The sequence below is a fragment of the Herpailurus yagouaroundi genome, unplaced genomic scaffold (genome assembly GCF_014898765.1).
Source record: "Herpailurus yagouaroundi ecotype Mexico unplaced genomic scaffold, PumYag 165, whole genome shotgun sequence".
Taxonomy (NCBI): domain Eukaryota; kingdom Metazoa; phylum Chordata; class Mammalia; order Carnivora; family Felidae; genus Herpailurus; species Herpailurus yagouaroundi.
Window position 1 is genome coordinate 19,392,615 of NW_024412406.1, and position 20,311 is coordinate 19,412,925.

Genomic DNA, 20,311 nt, shown 5'->3' on the forward strand with positions numbered 1-20,311 from the left:
ACGCGGGGCTCGAACTCCCGGACCACGAGATCGTGACCTGGCTGAAGTCGGACGCTTAACCAACTGCGCCACCCAGGCGCCCCGGTTTTCTATTTCTACGTAGACGTGTACACCAGTGACATGAGCTTTCGATGACAATGGATTGCATTTTCCTTGACCAGTTTTGATAAGACACATCATATGTTTATGTGAATAAACTTTAACTCCCGAAGTTAAATTCCGTATCAATGAGTTATTCTCTGTCCCTTCTGTATTGATATTTCATCCTGTGGTTTCCTTTACTGTACAATAACCCAAGTCCCTTTGGGCACAGGTAGGAGTATGTCTTTATATGTATCCGTTGTTCCACTCCTGACAATGCAAGCAAGTATTTTAGCCTGTGTTGGCCTCAGTTTTTTATCTTTTAAATATGTTCCAGGTTCACATTTTTAAAAAGGTGGGGTGGCTCAGTCTGTTAAGCAACCAACTTCAGCTCTGGTCATGATCCCAACTGTTCATGAGTTTGAGCCCTGCGTCAGGCTCTATGCTGACAGCTCAGAGCCTGGAGCTGGCTTCCGATTCTGTCTCCCCCTCTCTCTGCCCCTCCCCTGCTTGCACTCGGTCTCTCTTTCTCTCAAAAAATGAATATACATTAAAAAATAATAATAAAATAAATATGTTCCAGTTCTTTGATGGGAACTTCCGAGCGCAAAGAACTCACAGATCTTGAGTTGTGTTGACTATTGGGCGATATTAAAAGGAATGGCCCTTGTGTTCTAAGAGACTGTTGCCACTGACTAGGCTCAGACCCATCAGAAGCAGTAGCGGGAAGCTTGTCTTGTACTGGCACTTGGTTAGCTTGTTCGATCAATTGGGAAAAATGTATCACCGTATAGTCTTTAGCATACATTATCCAAGTAATTTAGCATACATTATCCAAGTATTTTATATTTGCCTGGAGAAAGAAAGTAATCCCAACATTACCAAAATACAAATATTATTTTGGTCTTTGCAGAATTATTGGTGAACAAATCCAAAAAACAATGCGCATAAAAATTCTGGGTAGTCACCTTCACATGGCTACACAGTATTTTCTGGGTAGATTTATAGATCTATGAAACTCAAGGTCGCTTTCCTATGTATTCCAGTAATTTCAGCTGCATTTTCTGAATCAGATGATGGATACTGGGAAGTAAAGCAAATAAACTTAAAGGAATATGTGTTTATATTCTGTACACAGTTATTACTCTTAAATATTTAGTTGAAAGTCATCAATTCTCTTTTACTCTCGGCATCTTGTTATTGAAAGAAAAGATAACTTTCCCATTTTTATTTTTTAATTTATTTTTAATATGAAATTTATTGTCAAATTGGTTTCCATACAACACCCAGTGCTCATCCCAACAGGTACCCTCCTCCATGCCCATCACCCACCCTCCCCTCCCTTCCACCCCCCATCAACCTTCAGTTTATTCTCAGTTTTTAAGATTCTCTTATGGTTTGGCTCTCTCCCACTCTAACTTTTTTTTTCCTTCCCCTCCCCCATGGTTTTCTGGTAAGTTTCTCAGGATCCACATAAAAGTGAAAACATATGTTATCTGTCTTTCTCTGCCTGACTTATTTCACTTAGCATCACACTCTCCAGTTCCATCCACGTTGCTACAAAAGGCCATAGTTCATTCTTTCTCATTACCCCATAGTATTCCATTGTGTATATAAACCATAATTTCTTTATCCATTCATCAGTTTATGGACATTTAGGCTCTTTCCGTAATTTGGCTGCTGTTGAAAGTGCTGCTATAAACATTGGGGTACGTGTGCCCCTATGCATCAGCACTTCTGTATCCCTTGGGTAAATTCCTAGCAGTGCTATTGCTGGGTCATAGGGTAGATCTATTTTTAATTTTTTGAGGAACCTCCACACTGTTTTCCATAGTGGCTACACCAGTTTGCATTCCCACCAACAGTGCAAGAGGGTTCCCGTTTCTCCACATCCTCTCCAGCATCTATAGTCTCCTGATTTGTTCATTTTGGCCACTCTGACTGGCGTGAGGTGATACCTGAGTGTGGTTTTGATTTGTATTTCCCTGATGAGGAGTGACGTGAAAGAAAAGGTCATTTTAAAATTGTGACATTAAAGCAGAAATGTTTAAATTTATTTCATCAGAAGAAATGGCAAGTTCCAGATCTACAGTCTGGGTCCATTTAGGTCCATGGCTAGTGCTAGAGATTTTCATCCTTGGAGCCCTCATTAATTTACAGCTCACTTATCATCAAGAGGTGAAAAACAGTTAATCTAAGAGAGTGTAGATCTACCTGGATAAAGGCAGAGCCTTCAGCAATCTAGAAAAGGTGGATCTCTGTTCATCGTGACCTCGGTTACCAGCAGAGGCCAGTGTTGTTCATTGCGAGAATTTAATCTTCTAGAAAATAGTGTGCATTTTTTCTTGCACGAGATAGACAGTTTGATGCAGATTGAAGCAAATTTTTACATGAATTAGTAACACAACAGATAACCTCTGCGTCTGGTCATAGTTCAATTGTGAATATTTCTCGATATAAGTAGAGCATGAACTGTACATACAAAAGGAAGATTTACAGAATTAAATATTTACAGTGTACCCCCTGATGTGGGGTATATGTGTCTCCCCTTTCTCATGTGCTTAAGGACAGAGTTCTATATATTCTAAGTATATTTCTTTAAAAATAAATACATCTTGAATTTCTATTATTATAAGGAAAAAGATCACAAGGATGAAATGAATGCTACTATTTTTTTTTAACCAGGAAGAAGAAATTTTTTTTTAACCAGGAAGAAGAAATCTCCTTTAACAGAGATTTTGCATGTCAGCATACATTGATTATAAAGTAAGGTTGAAAAGAAAGTTAGAATGCCATAGAAATGAGTGCTTTATTCCTGAACAAAAATGATGTCTCTTGTTTAGAGTGATTATAGAAGACAGAGCCCAATGGGGCATGGGTTTATCATAATGCGAATCATTGTGCATATATTATTGACATTTGTGGCTCAATCCTCTAGGCCTTCCATGTATCAAATTTCCTCTGACATCAATATACACTTAATGTCAGCAAAAGTTAAAATATGTACCATAGATTTGGCTTTTAAGTACCAAGCCTGTTTAAGTAATTCAAAGCAATCATCTGTTGTAAGAGGTTGTGAGGGATTCATGCTTTTTTCCAATGCTCTTGAGAATCTTTCTCTGAAACCATTCCACCTTTTTTTTTTAGATAAAGAAAAACACAACTTTATGTTTTTGTATACTTATATAACTTATTATGAGGACTCTGCTTATTATGACTTCACCAAAATTTTATATCGATTGATGTTTAGTAAAGGTCTCTACAACAAAAGTTAAATATAAATTTAAAATAAGATAGTAAATGCAATGAGGCTCAAATAACAGCCAGTTGGGCCGAATCTCAATAGGAAGAATTGGTGATAGAATGGAAGTTTGAGAAACTCTGAGAGAAAAGTAAGAATTTTTCAGTTTTCCCAGAAAGAGAAACCTGGAGTGGAGGTAGGATTTAGACAGAGAAAGAAAAACGAGAAAAGATGAGTCAGAGAGAAGAAAAAAGGTAATGCAAGGAGGGGAAAGAAGCTCTCAAAATTGGAATTTTGACAAACGGAGAGCAAATAATCTCGCTGAATACTACCTCTTCTACATTTGCCTAAATAATGTATATAAATAACTTTAAAAGTATGGGTTCAATAAATGTTATCTATTGCTATCCCCAAAATGATATTTAACCTCAATGCCATCCCTGCAATGTTTATGTTGTTCTCTTCATTTTCAATTATTTGTGAATCAAACTGGTATCTAACTCACATCTACCTTACCCCGCAGGAGTGCTCTTTCTGTGCATCACACATGAAAGAACAAACATACTCTAGGTAAGAAGAACCTAAGTCAAAGTGGATTATAAGTTCTGACCTGAATAAGTGAATAACTCAGGTGTATTGCAGGCACCTAATTTTGTTCAATTACATGTTCTGAAAATGAGAAAAGTTGCACCTGCAGCTGAAGTGAGGGTTATTGGAATAAAAGGAGGTGCTATAAAACTAAAGCTCAGCAAAATGTGTAACAGTTTTTTTAAAAGGAGACCATATATTATAAAACCCCTAGAATTATGAGCCTGCAGTGAGTGATTCTCCAACAAAATTCTATCAAAACTTGCTGAACCCAATTAGTGAGGAGAAAGAAGCAGAAACAAAGAAATGATCAGTTGAAAAAAAATAAACTTTAGTAACACATAATGATCATTAGACATAGTCCATGTTAAATATATTAATGACTTCATAATTTCAAGGCAATTTTATGGACTCCTACATTTTCTCAGGTGATCTTCGCCAAAATACTGGGGGACTAGGGCAGCTCTTATGTTGTCATTATTTTCACAGAGGAGAAAATGTTCAAGGTGCTAAATAACCTGCCTAAGGTCACGGAGGTAAAGGGTTTTCTGGCCACATCCAACCTTTTTCCCTCAGACTTGTCTCATAGCAGAGCCCTCGAAGCCCTTTCTCATTGTCCAAACTGAGAGGGGAGAGGAATTCTTTGTGTCTTGATTCAGCAAAGCTAGCCATGATGAGCACATGTACAAGATCAGAAAATGTGAGCAAGATAATGATAGAGTTAACTATATTTTTAATTTCCAGATGGAACAGTATGAATGGCAGTATTAACAACTATCATTTTCTTATGTGGTAGGCACTGTGCTACCTGCTTTACATATATTCGCTTTTTTTAATTTAAAAGTACTATTATCTTCATTTAATTATTAGGTAACAAGATTCAGAAAGATTAGTTAACCAGCTCAACTCCTACAGCTAGGAATGTGGCAGAGCCAGAAATCGATGCCAGCTCTGACTTAAATGCTAACCCATAAATACTGTCACTTCTGGGGGAAAATGCTCTACAACTTTACCAGAGAACTTGACCACTCTTTTACAAGGATATGTATCACTAATTCTCAGATGCAGTTGGGTTTGAGGGTAATAATGGGGCTAGAGGTTCACGTCAGAATTTGGGGGGTGTTTTTTAAATAAAAATAGATATTTCATTTTAAAATAAATTTGCATTTACAGAAAAATTACAAAGATGATAGCGTTCCCATACACCTCCCCCCCCACCACACACACACACATACAGTTCTCCTTATCATTAACATCTTAGTGTGGTTATTTGTCACAATTGTGGGTGTTGTTTTGAAAACGTTCATTCAGTATTAAAGAAATGAGCACTGGGTGTTGTATGGAAACCAATTTGACAATAAATTTCATATATAAATAAAAAAATAAAAAATAAATAAAAATTAAAAAAAAGAAAAAAAAGAAAAATAATACATAATTTAAATTTTTATTTTTATTTATTTTTGAGAGAGAGAGAGAGAGAGACAGAGTGCCAGCGGGGGAGGGGCAGAGAGAGAGGGAGACAAAGAATCTGAAGCTGTCAACACAAAGCCTGGCTCAGGGCTTGAACTCACAAGCCGTGAGATCATGACCTGAGCTGAAGTCGGACGCTTACCCGACTGAGCCACCGAGGCGCCCCAAAAATCATAAACAATTTAGACAGTAATAGTAAGGTTTAATAAAATCCTCTCTTCCAGTGGGGATAGTCTTCTTCATTTAGAAACTTCTAACTGGAGAAGGAAGGAAAGGTATCTTCCACAAAGGGTTACACCAGAAATCAGAAAGTGAGATTTTCATAGGTAATATAAGGAAACATTGGTCAAAAAGTGAAAAAGACTGATCTGGATGTATATCAAATTTTCAGTTCAGCACAAAGCTAAGAGGGTTAGACAATATAATGAATACTGGAAACAGGAATTGAAAGGGAAACAATGAGAAGGCAAAATACTATACTTAGGTCAAAAATCAACTGCATAAGAACAGGATGAGGAAATGTGTGGCTTAGCAGAATAGTTGAAAGCAGCGGTTCTTAAACTTGATTGTTCATTGGAATCATCTGGGGAGCTTTAAAAACTACTCATACCTGGTCCCACCCCCAGAGGTTCTGATTTCATTGGTCTGGAGTGCAGGCTGATGGCTTTAAAAGCTCCCCATGGGGGTTCTAAATGTGCAACCAAGGTTCAAAACCACTCATTTAAAGGTTTAGTTAATGCAGTGGTTCTGATTCCATTGGTCTGGAATGGAGCATTTATTTTTTTAATACCATTTCAGGTGGTTCTGATGGGCAGCCAGAGCTGATAACCTGTGGGGTATCACAAAGCTTAAGACAAGTCTGTGGTGATATGATTTCAAAAATCTGTTGCTCCTCTGCTTCCAACAAAACATGAATAGAAGTCTGGTATGCAAGGTGAAGAAAGTAGTTCCTTTCCACGTTTCTAATTGAAACACCACACCCAATTCTGCCACACTTTTAGAGACACATTGATTAATTGAATTCATCTAGGATGCCAAGAGACTGAGGCCATGTCATCCCTGACACACAATTTAAAAACATGATTGGGGCGCCTGGGTGGCTCAGTCGGTTGAGCGTCCGACTTTGGCTCAGGTCATGATCTCACGGTTCTTGTGGGTTCAAGCCCCGCATCAGGCTCTGTGGTGACAGATCAGAGCTGGAGCCTGCTTCAGATTCTGTGTCTCCCTCTCTCTCTCTGCCCCTCCCCTGCTTGTGCTCTGTCTCTTTCTGTCTCTCAGAAATAAATAAATGTAAAAAAAAAATAATATAAGAATAAAAAGAACATGATGGTTGTCTTTTTTTTTTAATGTTTGTTTATTTTTGAGAGCGAGAGAGAGCACAAGCAGAGGAGGGTCAGAGAGAGAGGGAGACACAGAATCTGAAGCAGGCTCCAGTCTCTGAGCTGTCAGCACAGAGCCTGACATGGGGCTCATTTGAGAACTCGGGAACAGTGAGATCATGCCCTGAGCCACCAGGTACCCCATTTGTCTTTAAATATTTTTAAAGGGCTAATATGTGGAAGAGGAATTTGATTTTTTTTTGCCTTTATGTTTCCAGGACTTTATGAATGCCATCTTTAGAGGTGTCTACTCAGAAATTGTGCAGAATCTTCTCTAGAATCTTGCCCCACATTCCTGTTTATATGCACTTCCCAAATTTGAACTACCCAGATTGCAGTGTCCATGAAGGCCAAACCATGAAGGCCAAGAAAACCGTGTTTCCTTTTTTTTTTCCTGGCAGCAGTGGTCCACTGCCCTGAGCAGAGTAGGACCTTCATAAACATTTATTGAACAAATGAATGTTGAATTTACATTTCCACATTTTAGCAGAAAACCAAATGTTGTGTCTTCAGTGCAGAGTGAAAGTAGACATTTGTACCAATTCAGACGTACTGCTAACTTGATTTAAAATATATTAAACAGGGGCGCCTGGGTGGCTCAGTCGGTTGGGCGACCGACTTCGGCTCAGGTCACGATCTCGCAGTTCGTGAGTTTGAGCCCCGCGTCAGGCTCTGTGCTGACAGCTCAGAGCCTGGAGCCTGCTTCACATTCTGTGTCTCCCTCTCTGCCCCTTCCCTGCTCATGCTGTGTCCCTCTCTGTCTCAAAAATACATAAACATTAAAAAAATTTTAAGATATATTAAACAGTTGTTGAGCCCAAAATTAGCTATCTGCTTCAAGTTATCTGATTATTGCAATTTCTAATTTACCTTCTTACCTGTCTTGAAGGCAGTTATGTAAAATGGACACACACACACACACACACACACACACACACACACACCTGGAGCCTCACTCCATTTCTTCATACCTTCCGGAACACTGCCTGCAGATCCTCCTGTCCCCCCTTCTCACACACCTTTGTAAGACCGCCCAAGTGTTCAGCCCCAGTGGACTGTGGCAGGGCTGGCTGTCCATTTCACTCCAGCCATCACTGCTATCCACGGATCACCATGGCTAATCAGACTGTGTGACAGTCTGCACCGATCATTAAGATGACCCAAATTAACAGCCTGGCCATGTCACAGTACATTCATTCCACATATACAGACATGGCCTAAGTGTGAGGCAGAAACTTGGATGTGCTTATTTGTGTTTGCATCGTTACATGCATTATTGATTGTCATGAGCTGCTTTAGCACTTTAAATCTGCAAATGAGAATCATCTGTCAATTATTACAGCCAGGATTGAGATCTGAGGGCAAAAGAGAAAGTGTGTATGCCTCTTCCTACCAGCAGTTCCTCTCGTTTGCCATTTTCCTTCACAGTTACGTGGTAAAGCATCTTAGCTCAACACATTCCCCAGCTTCTGCTTAGGAGGGATACTTAATCTGAATATTTTTAGCTCCTGAAAAGAGAAACAAATCTCTCCTAGCCAGGTGAAGGAGGTGGTTCAGGCTCTGCACTGTAAGTTCATGGTGGGAATTCTGTAATCCAATTTCGTGGTGTGAACTGGTCAGTAAAGCTCAGTTCTTAATAAAACACAGGCAGCCTTATCTTAATCACAATCGAATCGTTGGCACCTTGTGGTGCCTGGTGTAAATTATCCCCAAAATATTTGCATTCTCGATAGCCATTTCTCCACAATGCATTTCAGAAGTAGAGGGTCCTATTACCTGCTAAATGTTAGTATAAATTAACAATCCATTATGCACAATAAGTTTTATAAAACATTTACAGATAGAGATCATGTTTAATTAAAATTAACTTGCGTACGAAAGCCAAGTGCACTAATGATCACAATGACCTTTTATTACCTACAGTCCCTTGTTTTGGCTGGATGATTGACAGCTTGCTGTTTGGCTACCATGTTGAATTTCAGCTGACAAGACTTTTCATTTTAACTCAATTTGCCCGCCGATCACAAGCTGGTGGCAGGCCAGACCCAAGTCACCCAGCTTTGCCTCAGCAGCTTGCTCTACTTCTCATTAGTACGCATTTATTCAGTGGAAATTGGAAGACAAATGCTTGAAGGCATGTGAACTAAGTATAGCAAATTAGGTTTAAAGACTGAATATTTATAAGTATATGGAAAGTTTTTTTTTTTTTAATTCTAGAGCGAATTGAGAACTGAGTGCTAGCTTTGGTATAAAAGAAATGACGATAGAAGGGGGGAAGGAAGATTCTAAGAATAACAATACTATAAGCTTTTTCTTTCCATTTTGGAAATCTGCAAAATCTCTCTGACAACACCTTATCAAATACCAACCTGGCCTCTCTTTCGTGGAGTGCTTGCACAATGAAGTTTAACACCTCGTGTGTGAGAAGGAGGAAAAAAATGAGGGTCATGTTCATTTGTTGCTTGGTTATCCCTTGGTATGTTTTAAATTGCCTTGTTTGTTCGGCACTAGCACAGAAACAGATGTTGCTCTACCGTGCAGGATAATTTACTGTACCTCCTGGTGCAGCATGGAAGTCCTCCCAGGGCCCAGCTGGTCCGTCAGTGGCACTGGCTGGTGTCTGCTCAACTATGACAACTACAAGTCAAGGCTGCAATTTTTTTTATTGTGCAGTTGTCATTCTTCTCAACATATAGCTCTGCCTGCATTCTTACGGGGGCTGGTGGGAAAGCTGCTGGCTTTTGTGTCTGTGTGTTGTGACACAGAGCCACGGAAGCTCTCCTCTCCATTGTTGATAATAATGCAACTCATTACTTTTGTCATCTAATGATTATCAGCATGATCGCTCAGAGCGATGGCCAACCTCGTCTTGCGCACATAACTGGTACTGGAAGGTAAAACAGATTTGTCATTTACGATCTGACCGCTAAGCCACACTTTGTGCTCCATTATTGTGATTAACTTCTGCATAAGATATGCTTGCCCAATTGTCATTTGTGATACTGCAGTGGGCGCAAGCTGCCATGCTTCCCTCGAGCACGTCGGCCAATCGGATGTGACCGTGTCGTTTGGACTGGTAAATGCCTGCCCTGTCACAGAGCCGCCCCACAATTATTTTTGCTTTTGTCTTTCTTCTTCCCACACCCCTACTGGACTTGTTGGGTGAACCTCACTGCTACATATGTCAGCTACCATTTCACACCACAAGCCAAAATGATGCTACTCTGCTCTTGAGCCAATGGAGCCAGCAGCAGTACATGGGAAGCCGACCCTTGCTTTTCAGCACAGAAATGTTGGTCAGTGGTGTCCTGCCGGCTGAAATCCGTCGTGTCAGGTGCCTTGTGGCTATCTGCGGTAGAGTCCATGTTCCAAAACCAAAGTTCTTTTCTGGCCTCATCACCAACAAACCGATTTGACTCTGCCTGATTATAATAACGAAGGCAGTCCAAAAGAATATGCACTGCCTCACTGTATGTCACATTGAATCACCACACTGGCCACACAGAGCTGACCGCAGCCTCATTTCTTCAGACAAATGCATGCTTAGGGAAATACATCCTGGGAGAAGGCACCCAAAGCTACTTGATATCCTTGTGCAAACTGTGTGTAGATTTAAGTTTTAGTGAAATAGCATTTATTTTTATTTTTTAGCGGATGCAAGCCCTCACTGACCAGTGCATTGCTATAATCTCATAACTGAGTACTCTATGTTTCAGAGCTTTGTTGAACACTGAGAAATTGGGATGTGTGTGTGTGTGTATGTATGTGTGTGTGTGTGTGTGTGTGTGTGATTCTAAATTGCAAACCATAAACACAACCATTCGTTACCATGCGAAAGGGGACAAATGCTCAATTTGGAGCTCTTTTTCACATTGCTGATTAGAAAGAATCAAGCTTTATATTCTAGGACCCATTCACGCTGGTGAAAACATAGTCAGTTTTGATTATGAAGGCAGAGATGCAGACCTAGACAGGAGCTACATGCTGATATGCATGCTATCAGAATGATTTATGCAAATTATGCATATTATTCCCAAAGGAATTCCTCCTCAAACTGCCAGGATAAATTGCCGGAAATTAGCCATAAAATCTGTCGTGCTAGGAGCAAAAGGTGAAGGCCACTGGGAAAGCAAGGACATTCAGCTTCTGGAATCTTCCAGGTTAGGATGGTGACTGTTATTTTCCCTGGATGCTGAGGGAAATACGGTTTCTTCTGAATCCTATAAAAGTCTTTTTACTTTGAAATTTTTCCAACAAATGCTGACCCACATTTTATTTACAGCTAGCATAAAAGATATTAAGTGTTAAGCCATTGCAGAAAGCACTACTACAATTACTTTACTATGAACTGCCTAAGTGGTTGTTAACTGTCCAAGCCTGGTTTTAAAGAGGTAGCTGTTCTAAAGGTTGGTGAAATAACCCACCAGCACCATACTTGAACGGGGATATGGTTTTAATGTCCAAAGGATATACCTATAACACAGCATTCCTCTCTTACAAACCTTTCCTTCCTACAAAAAGCCTAGTTAATGGCTCTCTGCCCAAGTACACCACTGTTGCCTTCTGTGATTAGGGCCAGGTCACAGCTAACTCCCCTGCCTCTTCCTCACTCTGGCCATGGAAGGCCACCATGGCTACCTCTTGGTGCTCAACAGATCTGATTACGAAAGGGCTTTGTTTTCAATCAAAGCTATTGGTAATGAGCTTAATGGCAATTGAGTGCACTGTTCAGGAGCAGTTGTATTTTAATAAGCTGTTGCTTGCTTGTGTCCTTCAGAGAGCACCATTCTCGAGGTTTTACGACTATGCTCATTCTCAAGCATCTTCCGTTTTGTTCAAGATGATTTGACTATACATTCAGAGCCGCAGGACTACTGTCTGCGAAAGGGGGACTTGGTCGCCATCTTTCCTCCAGCCTTACACTATGACCCGGAAATCTTTGAAGCTCCAGAGGTAAACACGCATCATTGCTACTTCTTAGATAACTGCAAGCACATTCCTCTTCCTTATACTCTTTTTTTTTTTTTTTTGAGAGCGAGAGCGTGAACAGGGAAAGGGGCAGAGGGATCGGGGCCTCATACTCTCTTTCTGTAGCTTGCTTCTTCCACCTTGTCCCAGAAGGAATTTGAGATGGATTGATGACTTCTTTTCTTCTTCCAGTGGGAAAATTTTCCTGTTTACTGAAGTGTTTCCTAAGTATCTCTCTTTCAAAGGTTTTGTGATCTACAAGTAGAAATAGAATGATGAGACTAAATGCTACCTTCTTCAAACAAAATAGGCATGGTACCTTGCCTATCGTTACCTGTAGGCCAAAAAAATATGTTTTGCTTGGCAGAGAATTATTGAAAACCATAGAGGGCTAACTGTTGACAGGTGGCTTAGAGAATAAATGATAATGACTGTTTTGCTAAGTGTTTCCAGAATGGGGTTGACTGTCCCAGAATCAAATACCATCACTGCCATAGTTAAGCCCATATACTTTTTCACCTCTTACCAAAGGTATATGCCCCTTTTTGATAAATCAGGATGGCATTACGAACTTCAGATTGTAAAGCTGCTGCTCACGGGTGAAGCTCTGAGGGTAATTGTGTCATCTCCTTGTATTTTTTTTCTGAAGCTGGAGTTAATGAATATCAAAGACTGGAAATTAATCCACCCTGGCTCATCCCCTAATACCACTTCAGAGGTTCACCACCTGCATGCAAATTGAATGCAGTCATATTCTGCCTGTGTCTCATGAAGTAATGGTGTTGCCATAGTGGTTTTTGTATATAAAGTACTATTTTTGAAAGGTGAACTTCTGTGCTCTTTTTGGGCAGTTTATAGCTGGACCACTTTAAAACCCAGTTTCTAAGTTAGAGGTTTTGCAGCCAGGCTAGATTAAAGTATTGTTGAGTTTTGGAAATTAATAAGAGGATAGACTCCAACTACAATGCAAAAAGTGCATCTATTTAATCAGCAAAGGCAAAATTTTTTAAGTGAGAGGGAAAGTGTGCATATGATTTCTATGTGTTTCAGAAGAAGAGGCAATATATAAATGGTGATAGCAAATCAGAAGTAGGGTATTAGTGAGTGAGTGAACATTCTGCAGACAACTAGCTTTGTCTCCACATGTGTAAATATCAAAAAAAGAATATCAACACATAGATATTCAGTAAATAGGGCAAAAAATAACTAATCTCTGAAAAATATTTTTAAATTTTGTTTCTGTCTGTAGTTTCTTTTCTTTATTTAAATTGTGTTTATTATATTCGTTATGTGACTATTCTACTAGTCATTAAGTTTACCATTCATATCATGATAATAAAATCAACATTAAAGTTATTAACAAATAATAAATGTTTACCAAATTACCACCATTAACTAGCTTTTTTTTTTTTTTTTTTTTTTTTGCGAACATCATTTTCTTGAAATTAGTTGTGGAATGCTGGTCATTATTGACACAGAAAAATGTATGGTTCAGAACCATTTTTATATTATTCGGCAAGGTCTTAATCATTCATTCTGTAAACATTGACTGAGCACCTACCACTATCAGGCATATAGATTTATTCCTGTCATTTTTATCAACTTAGAATGACAGTAAGAGATGCTGTAGATGCTCATAGAACAGATATCCGTATGAAACTACCATCCACTGACAGTAAAAAAAGAGAAGAAAATCCTGGGAAATTCTGTCCCTGGCCATTTGTCACTAAGAGCACTGGCCCAGAAGCTCTTCAGAGGCTCATATTCCTTACTGCCTTTTGTGCCCTGTAGATCTTGAATGGGAAGACCCGGCCTTAGATATAGAAAACAGACAATAGCTGTTGGGCCAGAAACTTGAAGAAGACTCGCTCCAAATATAAGTATAGTTATTTTTGGAGGACACAGAGACTGAAGAGTCTTAGCAGAGCATAGGTTTTCCTACCCAATGAGGCATGGTTTCAGGATGTTCAAGCCCAAAAGACTCGAGAATATTACATTCCAACAACAGTCCATTGTCTTCCTTCATACACCTCTCTACTCCTGGAATGTTCCTCCTTACTTGTCCACTCAAGAGGTTCCAGATTACTCCACAAGAATCACCCTTAATCACCTCTTCTTTGGCAGTGTTCCTGATTCCCACCTCATTCCTCGGGGAATTTGCCATTGCCCACTGTGGGGTCTGTTGTACTTTGTTACAGTGCATACCACCTGCTGCTTTCCAATTACTTGTTTATTTGTCTGTGCTCCCATATGCTGTAAGCTCCAGAAGGGGAAAGACCACATCATTGCCTTCTGTGCATTCTCAGTACCTTGCACATGAGGGTGTCCACAGGGTGAATAAATAAGGGGATGCTGGGATGGATGAATATTCTGAAAGAGAAAACATACTTAAGTTAAAATATTAAATCAGAATCAATATTACATATTCAAATATGCATCTAACTAGAACAAATGGATGCAGTGTCTTGTGTATAAATGTAGCAAGACTATCAGGGCTGGTAAGAACTATGGAGAATGGAGATCCCAAGAGGCATCTAAATAAAACCATTTGTCTACTTCTGAGCTAACATTCAGCTCTTACAAGCATGTAGACCTGGCATGGCTGAGGCCTTTAAAAAAGTAATAATTTTTTTTTTAAACTCAGAAAATAGACTTTTGGGTAAAGTTAAGAATTTTTAAATGTTTGGAAAAATAATGTTTAAAAACACAACATGGACTAAACAAAAAGTGTTTGGTACCTAACTGGGTCTACAAGCTACCAATGTGTAAGTTCTGTATGAAGAATTATTCTTTTCCTGAATATTGGTTGCTTAGTTTATTGGAGCAAGTTTTTTGGTTGGTTTTTTTTTTTTTTTTTTGTGGCCAGAGGTGGTGAGGTACAAAAGGAAGCCTGGGGACACAACTGAGTGATAGGGAAGAAACAGCAAACACTTAAGGTAGTAGTAACACTTTATCGCAACCACGTCGCCTCCTAAAGTAAGGTAACAGTGAAGAAAAACAAAGTAATTACAAAGCCATTGGAGCACACCCAAAGCTCTGAGGCTGAAAGACCTTATTTGACCTCACTCTCAGAGGTGTAGGGATTATAAAGTGATAAACGAATTTGAAAGCCCTTCTATAAATTCTGAATCACTATTAAAACTGTTGTATTGATTATTCTGATTATTGTCATTATTCTACAAATATACTGGCCATAACAGATGAAGACGTACTCTAATATTTTGTCTGTATCTCACGTTGGTATAGAGATGATGCCGTCCATATACTTCAAGGAAACACATGTATACTGAGCATGTGTGATGCCAAAAGCACTGCGATGGGCGTAATGAGTGACCGAGAAATTTAAAAGCCTCTTCTCTTTAAGAGCGCAGAGTGTAGGGAATTGGCCTTATCATATGGCTGTGTTCTCAGAGCTAGGTGCCTCATGTTGAGAGGGTTTCTGCCATACCAGTACATTGGCCTTCATACCTACTGTGTTGGAACCAGGGTGTGCTGCCCGCACGGCACTCTGAAAAGCCCTAATTTTGTCAATTATTGCGATACAAATACTCCCACATGGCTGATTCCACGTTGCTAATATGAAGACCCTAAACACAAAGCTGGGAAGAGATAGGCACACTCTCTCAACCTAGTATAAATTAATTGGAACCCAAGTTATGGGGATAAAAAGAACTCTGTCGTCTTGCTCCCAGGAGTACTGACTGTGAAGCTGGGGCAAGAGTCCAGGCCCTTAGTCATCCACTCAAAGCACTGACAGTTTTTATTTTAAGAAATCATATCTTTTCTCTAATCTGGATTCCTATACCCAAAATGATTGAGTGAATACAAAATCTGATTGTATTGTATGTCACCTACCTCGACAAGACTACATTTTATTTTCAACTTCAATGTTTCACATACGGGGAAGTGCTCAAAAAAATCTCTTAAACTCAACTGAATACAATATTTGGAGAATACAAATGAGGGAGTTCAATGGTCCTCAGTCACTTGCACCAAAACTGTTTTATCCATTATTGATTTCTAGTGCTATTATACCATTCTCTATTTGTGAACGCTGAATATTCATCTATGCTTCATTCTCTACATGTTTATTTACTCTTTCAATATCTGTGTTTTCTTCAAAAGCTTGAAGATTGATTTTAAAATATACTTTAATCATGTATTTATTCATTAATTCAACAAACATATATGGAACCTCTACTATGCATAGCACTATGTTGGGTACTTTGAAAATACAGAGATCAATAAGACAGCGTAACAACTCCAATCTCTTGAGATTTCTTGGCTCTACCATTCCTGTGGGTTAGCTCCATCTTCAGCCTGGTGGCCACAGCAGTTATAAGTATTCACATATAGGTGGGTCCAGAAGGGAAGCGGTGATTAAACATTTGTTTTTTTTTTTTCTTCACAAGAAAGGAACTTCTATCAGATGTCCTCACAGTTGTTACCCCTGTAGCACTTGTCCACACACCCTATCCTAAATCTGTCAGTGGCCACAGCCATGTGATTACCATGATGGATGCCTAGACAAACCTCAGCAGAAGAAAGATGTTCAGAAGTCAACCATAGAATGATTAGAGCAGTAAGGGGAATTACAGTGTCATACCTTTTTAAAAATGATTTCTCTATTCTCATCCACTTAATTATTATTGCATTTAATTAACCTTCTTTAGTTGTGAAGTGCTGACCTATTATGGTTACTGCAAAGAGTTTAAGTCAACATGATGAATCCTGTATTTAAGTTGTTCCAAATGAATGTGTGTATCTTGAGTTCTTCACACTTTGTTCTTTGTCACTGTGACCCCAGAATGTTACAGGTGAGACTATTATACCCCTTCTCGTTTTGGTAAAAACCAGACCATCTCTCTAGTATCTGCTATGGGCCTTTCCTGATATTGGTTTCTGCTCTAGTTCCCCATGCCCTGACGATGGAAAACAAACTGAAAATAAATTTTAACTCAAAAATATACCTATGCCCATGTGTCCTTTGAGCTTGGTGGTAGTAACAGAACAACAGAAGTTGGCCTTTTCTCTTCTTGTTTAATAATATAAACAACTAAGTAAGAATTCCTATGATGTTTATTATAAGGAAATTTAATAGAAGGTGGTAGAAAACTAGAAGAGTATCGTTGCTGATTGACTAGAAATTTGAGGGAATTGAATGTGAACACCACCTGCAGGTCACAGGGCTGGGCAGCACATTATATGTTTGCCCCTCTGGCCTCTCGGAGAGGAGCACATTCACTTTCACAAGGAAGAACAGAACAGCCATGAAGTAAAGCAATTATTGGCTTATTTATATAATCAGGACACTATGAAGTTGTAACCCAAGCTAAGTGTTCCTTTTGTATTTCCTGCCTTAGATAGTGCAGGTGCAGTGAGACCTTTTCCAACAAATCATCTCATGAGTAAATTAACTTGAACTGACTTGGCTATGTGAGAAGCTCTTGTGGAGGGTTCTCTCCTCAGATTGGTCAGTGAGAAGGAAGAAGCAGCAGTCCTAAACTCAGGCAAGCAGGCTTGGGTGCCAGTAATGGAAAAAGTCATCGGGAGAGAGTACCATGTTGTAACTCTTCCTCCAGGAACAAAATGCATGTCAACAAGAGTGTCCTTGGTCATTAATACATATTTTTAGCTCAGCTCTGGTTAGATCCTATTCAGATACATCCGAGAACTGTCTAGGGGGGCCAGGAATACTTGTGTTGTAATGCAGATTAATTTTGCCATTGTGATTGCATCAGCTTGCAAGTTGAAAGGGGATTGAAACCACCCAAAGTGTGTTTTCTAAGATTGAGCATTTATCACAAAAGGTATCTAGGTGAGTAAGGACAAACCCAGTACTTTTAAAAGAAATTATTTTGATGACATTAATATTGAGTGAGAAAATTAGATGATTTGTGATGGATTCAGAATCCATCCACATATTGTAGGGTTTTCACTGCAATGTGAAATGCTTTCAATCTGACCTGCTGCTTTACCTCTGACTTCATATAGTTCATATCAAAGTTGTGTGCTGAGCAGGTCTAATGCTAATGAACACCAAGTATAGGAAATACTTGGTCGTTTTCATGCATGCCACGTGCTGTAATTTAATCAATGGCTTAATTTGCCATGGGCTGGAATAAGGTCACTCAGTTTCCTCTCAGAAACTCAAGCGAGAGTAAATTAATGCCAGGCTAAACACCATAGATAAACCAGGCCTACAATTTTCTGTGGCAAGTAATGTAACTTCTGTATGAAAACATATCAGAAATACCTACAGCCCTAGAGTTAACCCAGAGAGAGTCCACTGTAATAGAAGTGTGATAAGAGAAATTCAGTACAACGTCCAAAAACAAGCAAGACCAATTTTGTGGCTTAGTTCCTCTCTAGTGCCTTATATAGATTTCACATTTCATTTTATGTCCATTTAATCCAGACATAAGCACTCGATCCTAAGCTCACAGCCCTCGTCCGTCAGTAGCTAACTGGGAAGGAGTGGAGAAAGCATATTAGGCAGCTCCTGTGGCCAATAAGAGACATTATTCCAGAGTAACAGTGGTGGCCAGTGCAGGAGCCCTTACCTTGTACCGAACATCAGTCCACCAAGGGCCCATCAGTCAGAACCCATCTTAGAGAACAAAAACTAAGAGATGACCTCTACACTGAGTTTCCTAAGTGTATGTATTTCCTAAGAGAGAAATATGAATTAGGAAGAAAAGTCCTATCAGTGTGTGCATTTCACTATGATAGAGGAGAAGTAATTCCCTAGCAGCATTTGAGATTTTTGAAAGTTCATACATGATTTGCACTTGGTCACGCTTTGCTTTCTGGCATTTGCTGGATGCAGAGAGGCCTTGTAAGAAGGGCAGAGAGAGCTGGCAACTTTGTGGAACGGAGGTCAAACTATTTCATGTAAATGTTTAATTTTCATACTCCTTATTTCTTCTTTACAGGAGTTCAGATTTAATCGTTTTGTAGAAGATGGTAAGAAGAAAACCACCTTTTTCAAAAAAGGAAAAAAACTGAAGTGTTACCTAATGCCATTTGGAACTGGAGCCAGCAAATGTCCAGGCCGATTTTTGGCAATTATTGAAATAAAGCAATTGTTGGTTGTACTTTTAACTTATTTTGATTTAGAAATAATTGATGATAAACCTATAGAAGCAAACTGCAGCCGTTTTCTGTTTGGTATTCAGCATCCAGCCTCTGATGTTTTATTTAGGTACAAGGTAAAATCTTAAAGAAGCTGAAAAGAAAGAAAAGAAATCTATCAAAACTAACCTAAATGTCCTTGGCTTATCAATTTGTTTTGAATTTCTGCAAATGTAATTGCTTTATTTGTTTGTTTGTTTGTTTAAGAAGTGTCAATTTATATTTGATCTGTGATTAGTCCAGTATGCACAAAACCTATCATAAAATAAAATAGAATGTCGACATGAAAATGGACATCAAAATAAGCATAATGATAAACTCAAAATAGCTTTTTTATGTTTTTCTACATACTGTGATTTTCGCCTGTCATAGTAAATGTACCGCAATAAATTTGGCACTGTGGGATTTTTTAAGTCATTCATGTTCTTTTCTAATATGTAAAACCACACTTTATGTACAACTGGAAATTTGTGCTAGAAATGGACACAGTCTAACAAATGCAAAATTCTCAGAGAAGAAGGAAATTAAATTCTCATGAGATAAACCGGATGAAAATGTTTCCTTCAAGTGTAATATCAATAATATCTATAGCACCTGAGTACGTTTGCATTAAATGAGTTTTGCAGTAGATTAAATGCTTCAACTTCTCTTCAATATTTAATCATCCATAAATGTTCTTTATCACTTTGTATACTATGGCTCAATGCAACAAAATTTCTTGTTATGTAAGACCACTCATGTTAAGTTAGATACTGATAAGATGTATAAGAACACACAAAACCTATTGCATATTCAGCAGTTGCCCGAGACATTAGTATTAGGTCTGTTGTTAGGAGCAAATGTTGAAATCGTTACATGGTAGCGTTTGGTTTCACTGTAAACTGGAAGGGTTATATCAGCATTGCAATGAACTCTTTCCTAGATGCTTCCATTTATATAAACTGAAAAACTCGATAGCAGGATTTGTTCTTGACACGTCATCTTTTGGACTTGGAGCTTATTTGGATTGATTACATAATGCGATATAATTTTGTATGCCATAACGCAGCATTGTGTCCATGATTCAAAGCTTTCTCATTTCAGGGTACCAAGGGATTATTGGGCATCTGACATAAATGATGATACTGTGTGTAATCAGGAAAAGCAGGTAATAAAATTCAGTTAATTTGTATTGCATGATTGGAACTTCTACTATTTCAGCATTGTGTTATTGTTTTTAAAAAGGCAATTGAGGGGCGCCTGGGTGGCTCAGTCGGTTAAGCATCCGACTTCAGCTCAGGTCACGATCTCGCGGTCCGTGAGTTCCAGCCCCGCGTCCGGCTCTGGGCTGATGGTTCAGAGCCTGGAGCCTGCTTCCGGTTCTGTGTCTTCCTCTCTCTCTGCCCCTCCCCCGGTCATGCTCTGTCTCTCTCTGTCTCAAAAATAAATAAAAAACGTTAAAAAAATTTTT

The 20,311-nt window shown here is 39.0% G+C and overlaps 1 protein-coding gene across 3 annotated transcripts in view; it reads left to right on the forward strand.

Annotated features, from left to right (window-relative positions):
* CYP7B1 (cytochrome P450 family 7 subfamily B member 1) overlaps positions 1-20,037 on the forward strand; it is a 171,977-nt gene extending 151,940 nt beyond the window's left edge. For 2 of the 3 annotated variants that reach the window (XM_040487707.1, XM_040487708.1), the window contains exons 5-6: positions 11,537-11,712; positions 18,663-20,037. In XM_040487707.1, the coding sequence (XP_040343641.1) occupies positions 11,537-11,712; positions 18,663-18,950 (464 nt within the window). In that variant the 3' untranslated portion in view covers positions 18,951-20,037. Of the gene's footprint in view, positions 1-11,536; positions 11,713-16,400; positions 16,545-18,662 lie in introns of all 3 variants that reach the window. The other variant, XR_005794215.1, reaches the window with a different exon arrangement.
* Positions 20,038-20,311: the final 274 nt, after the last annotated feature.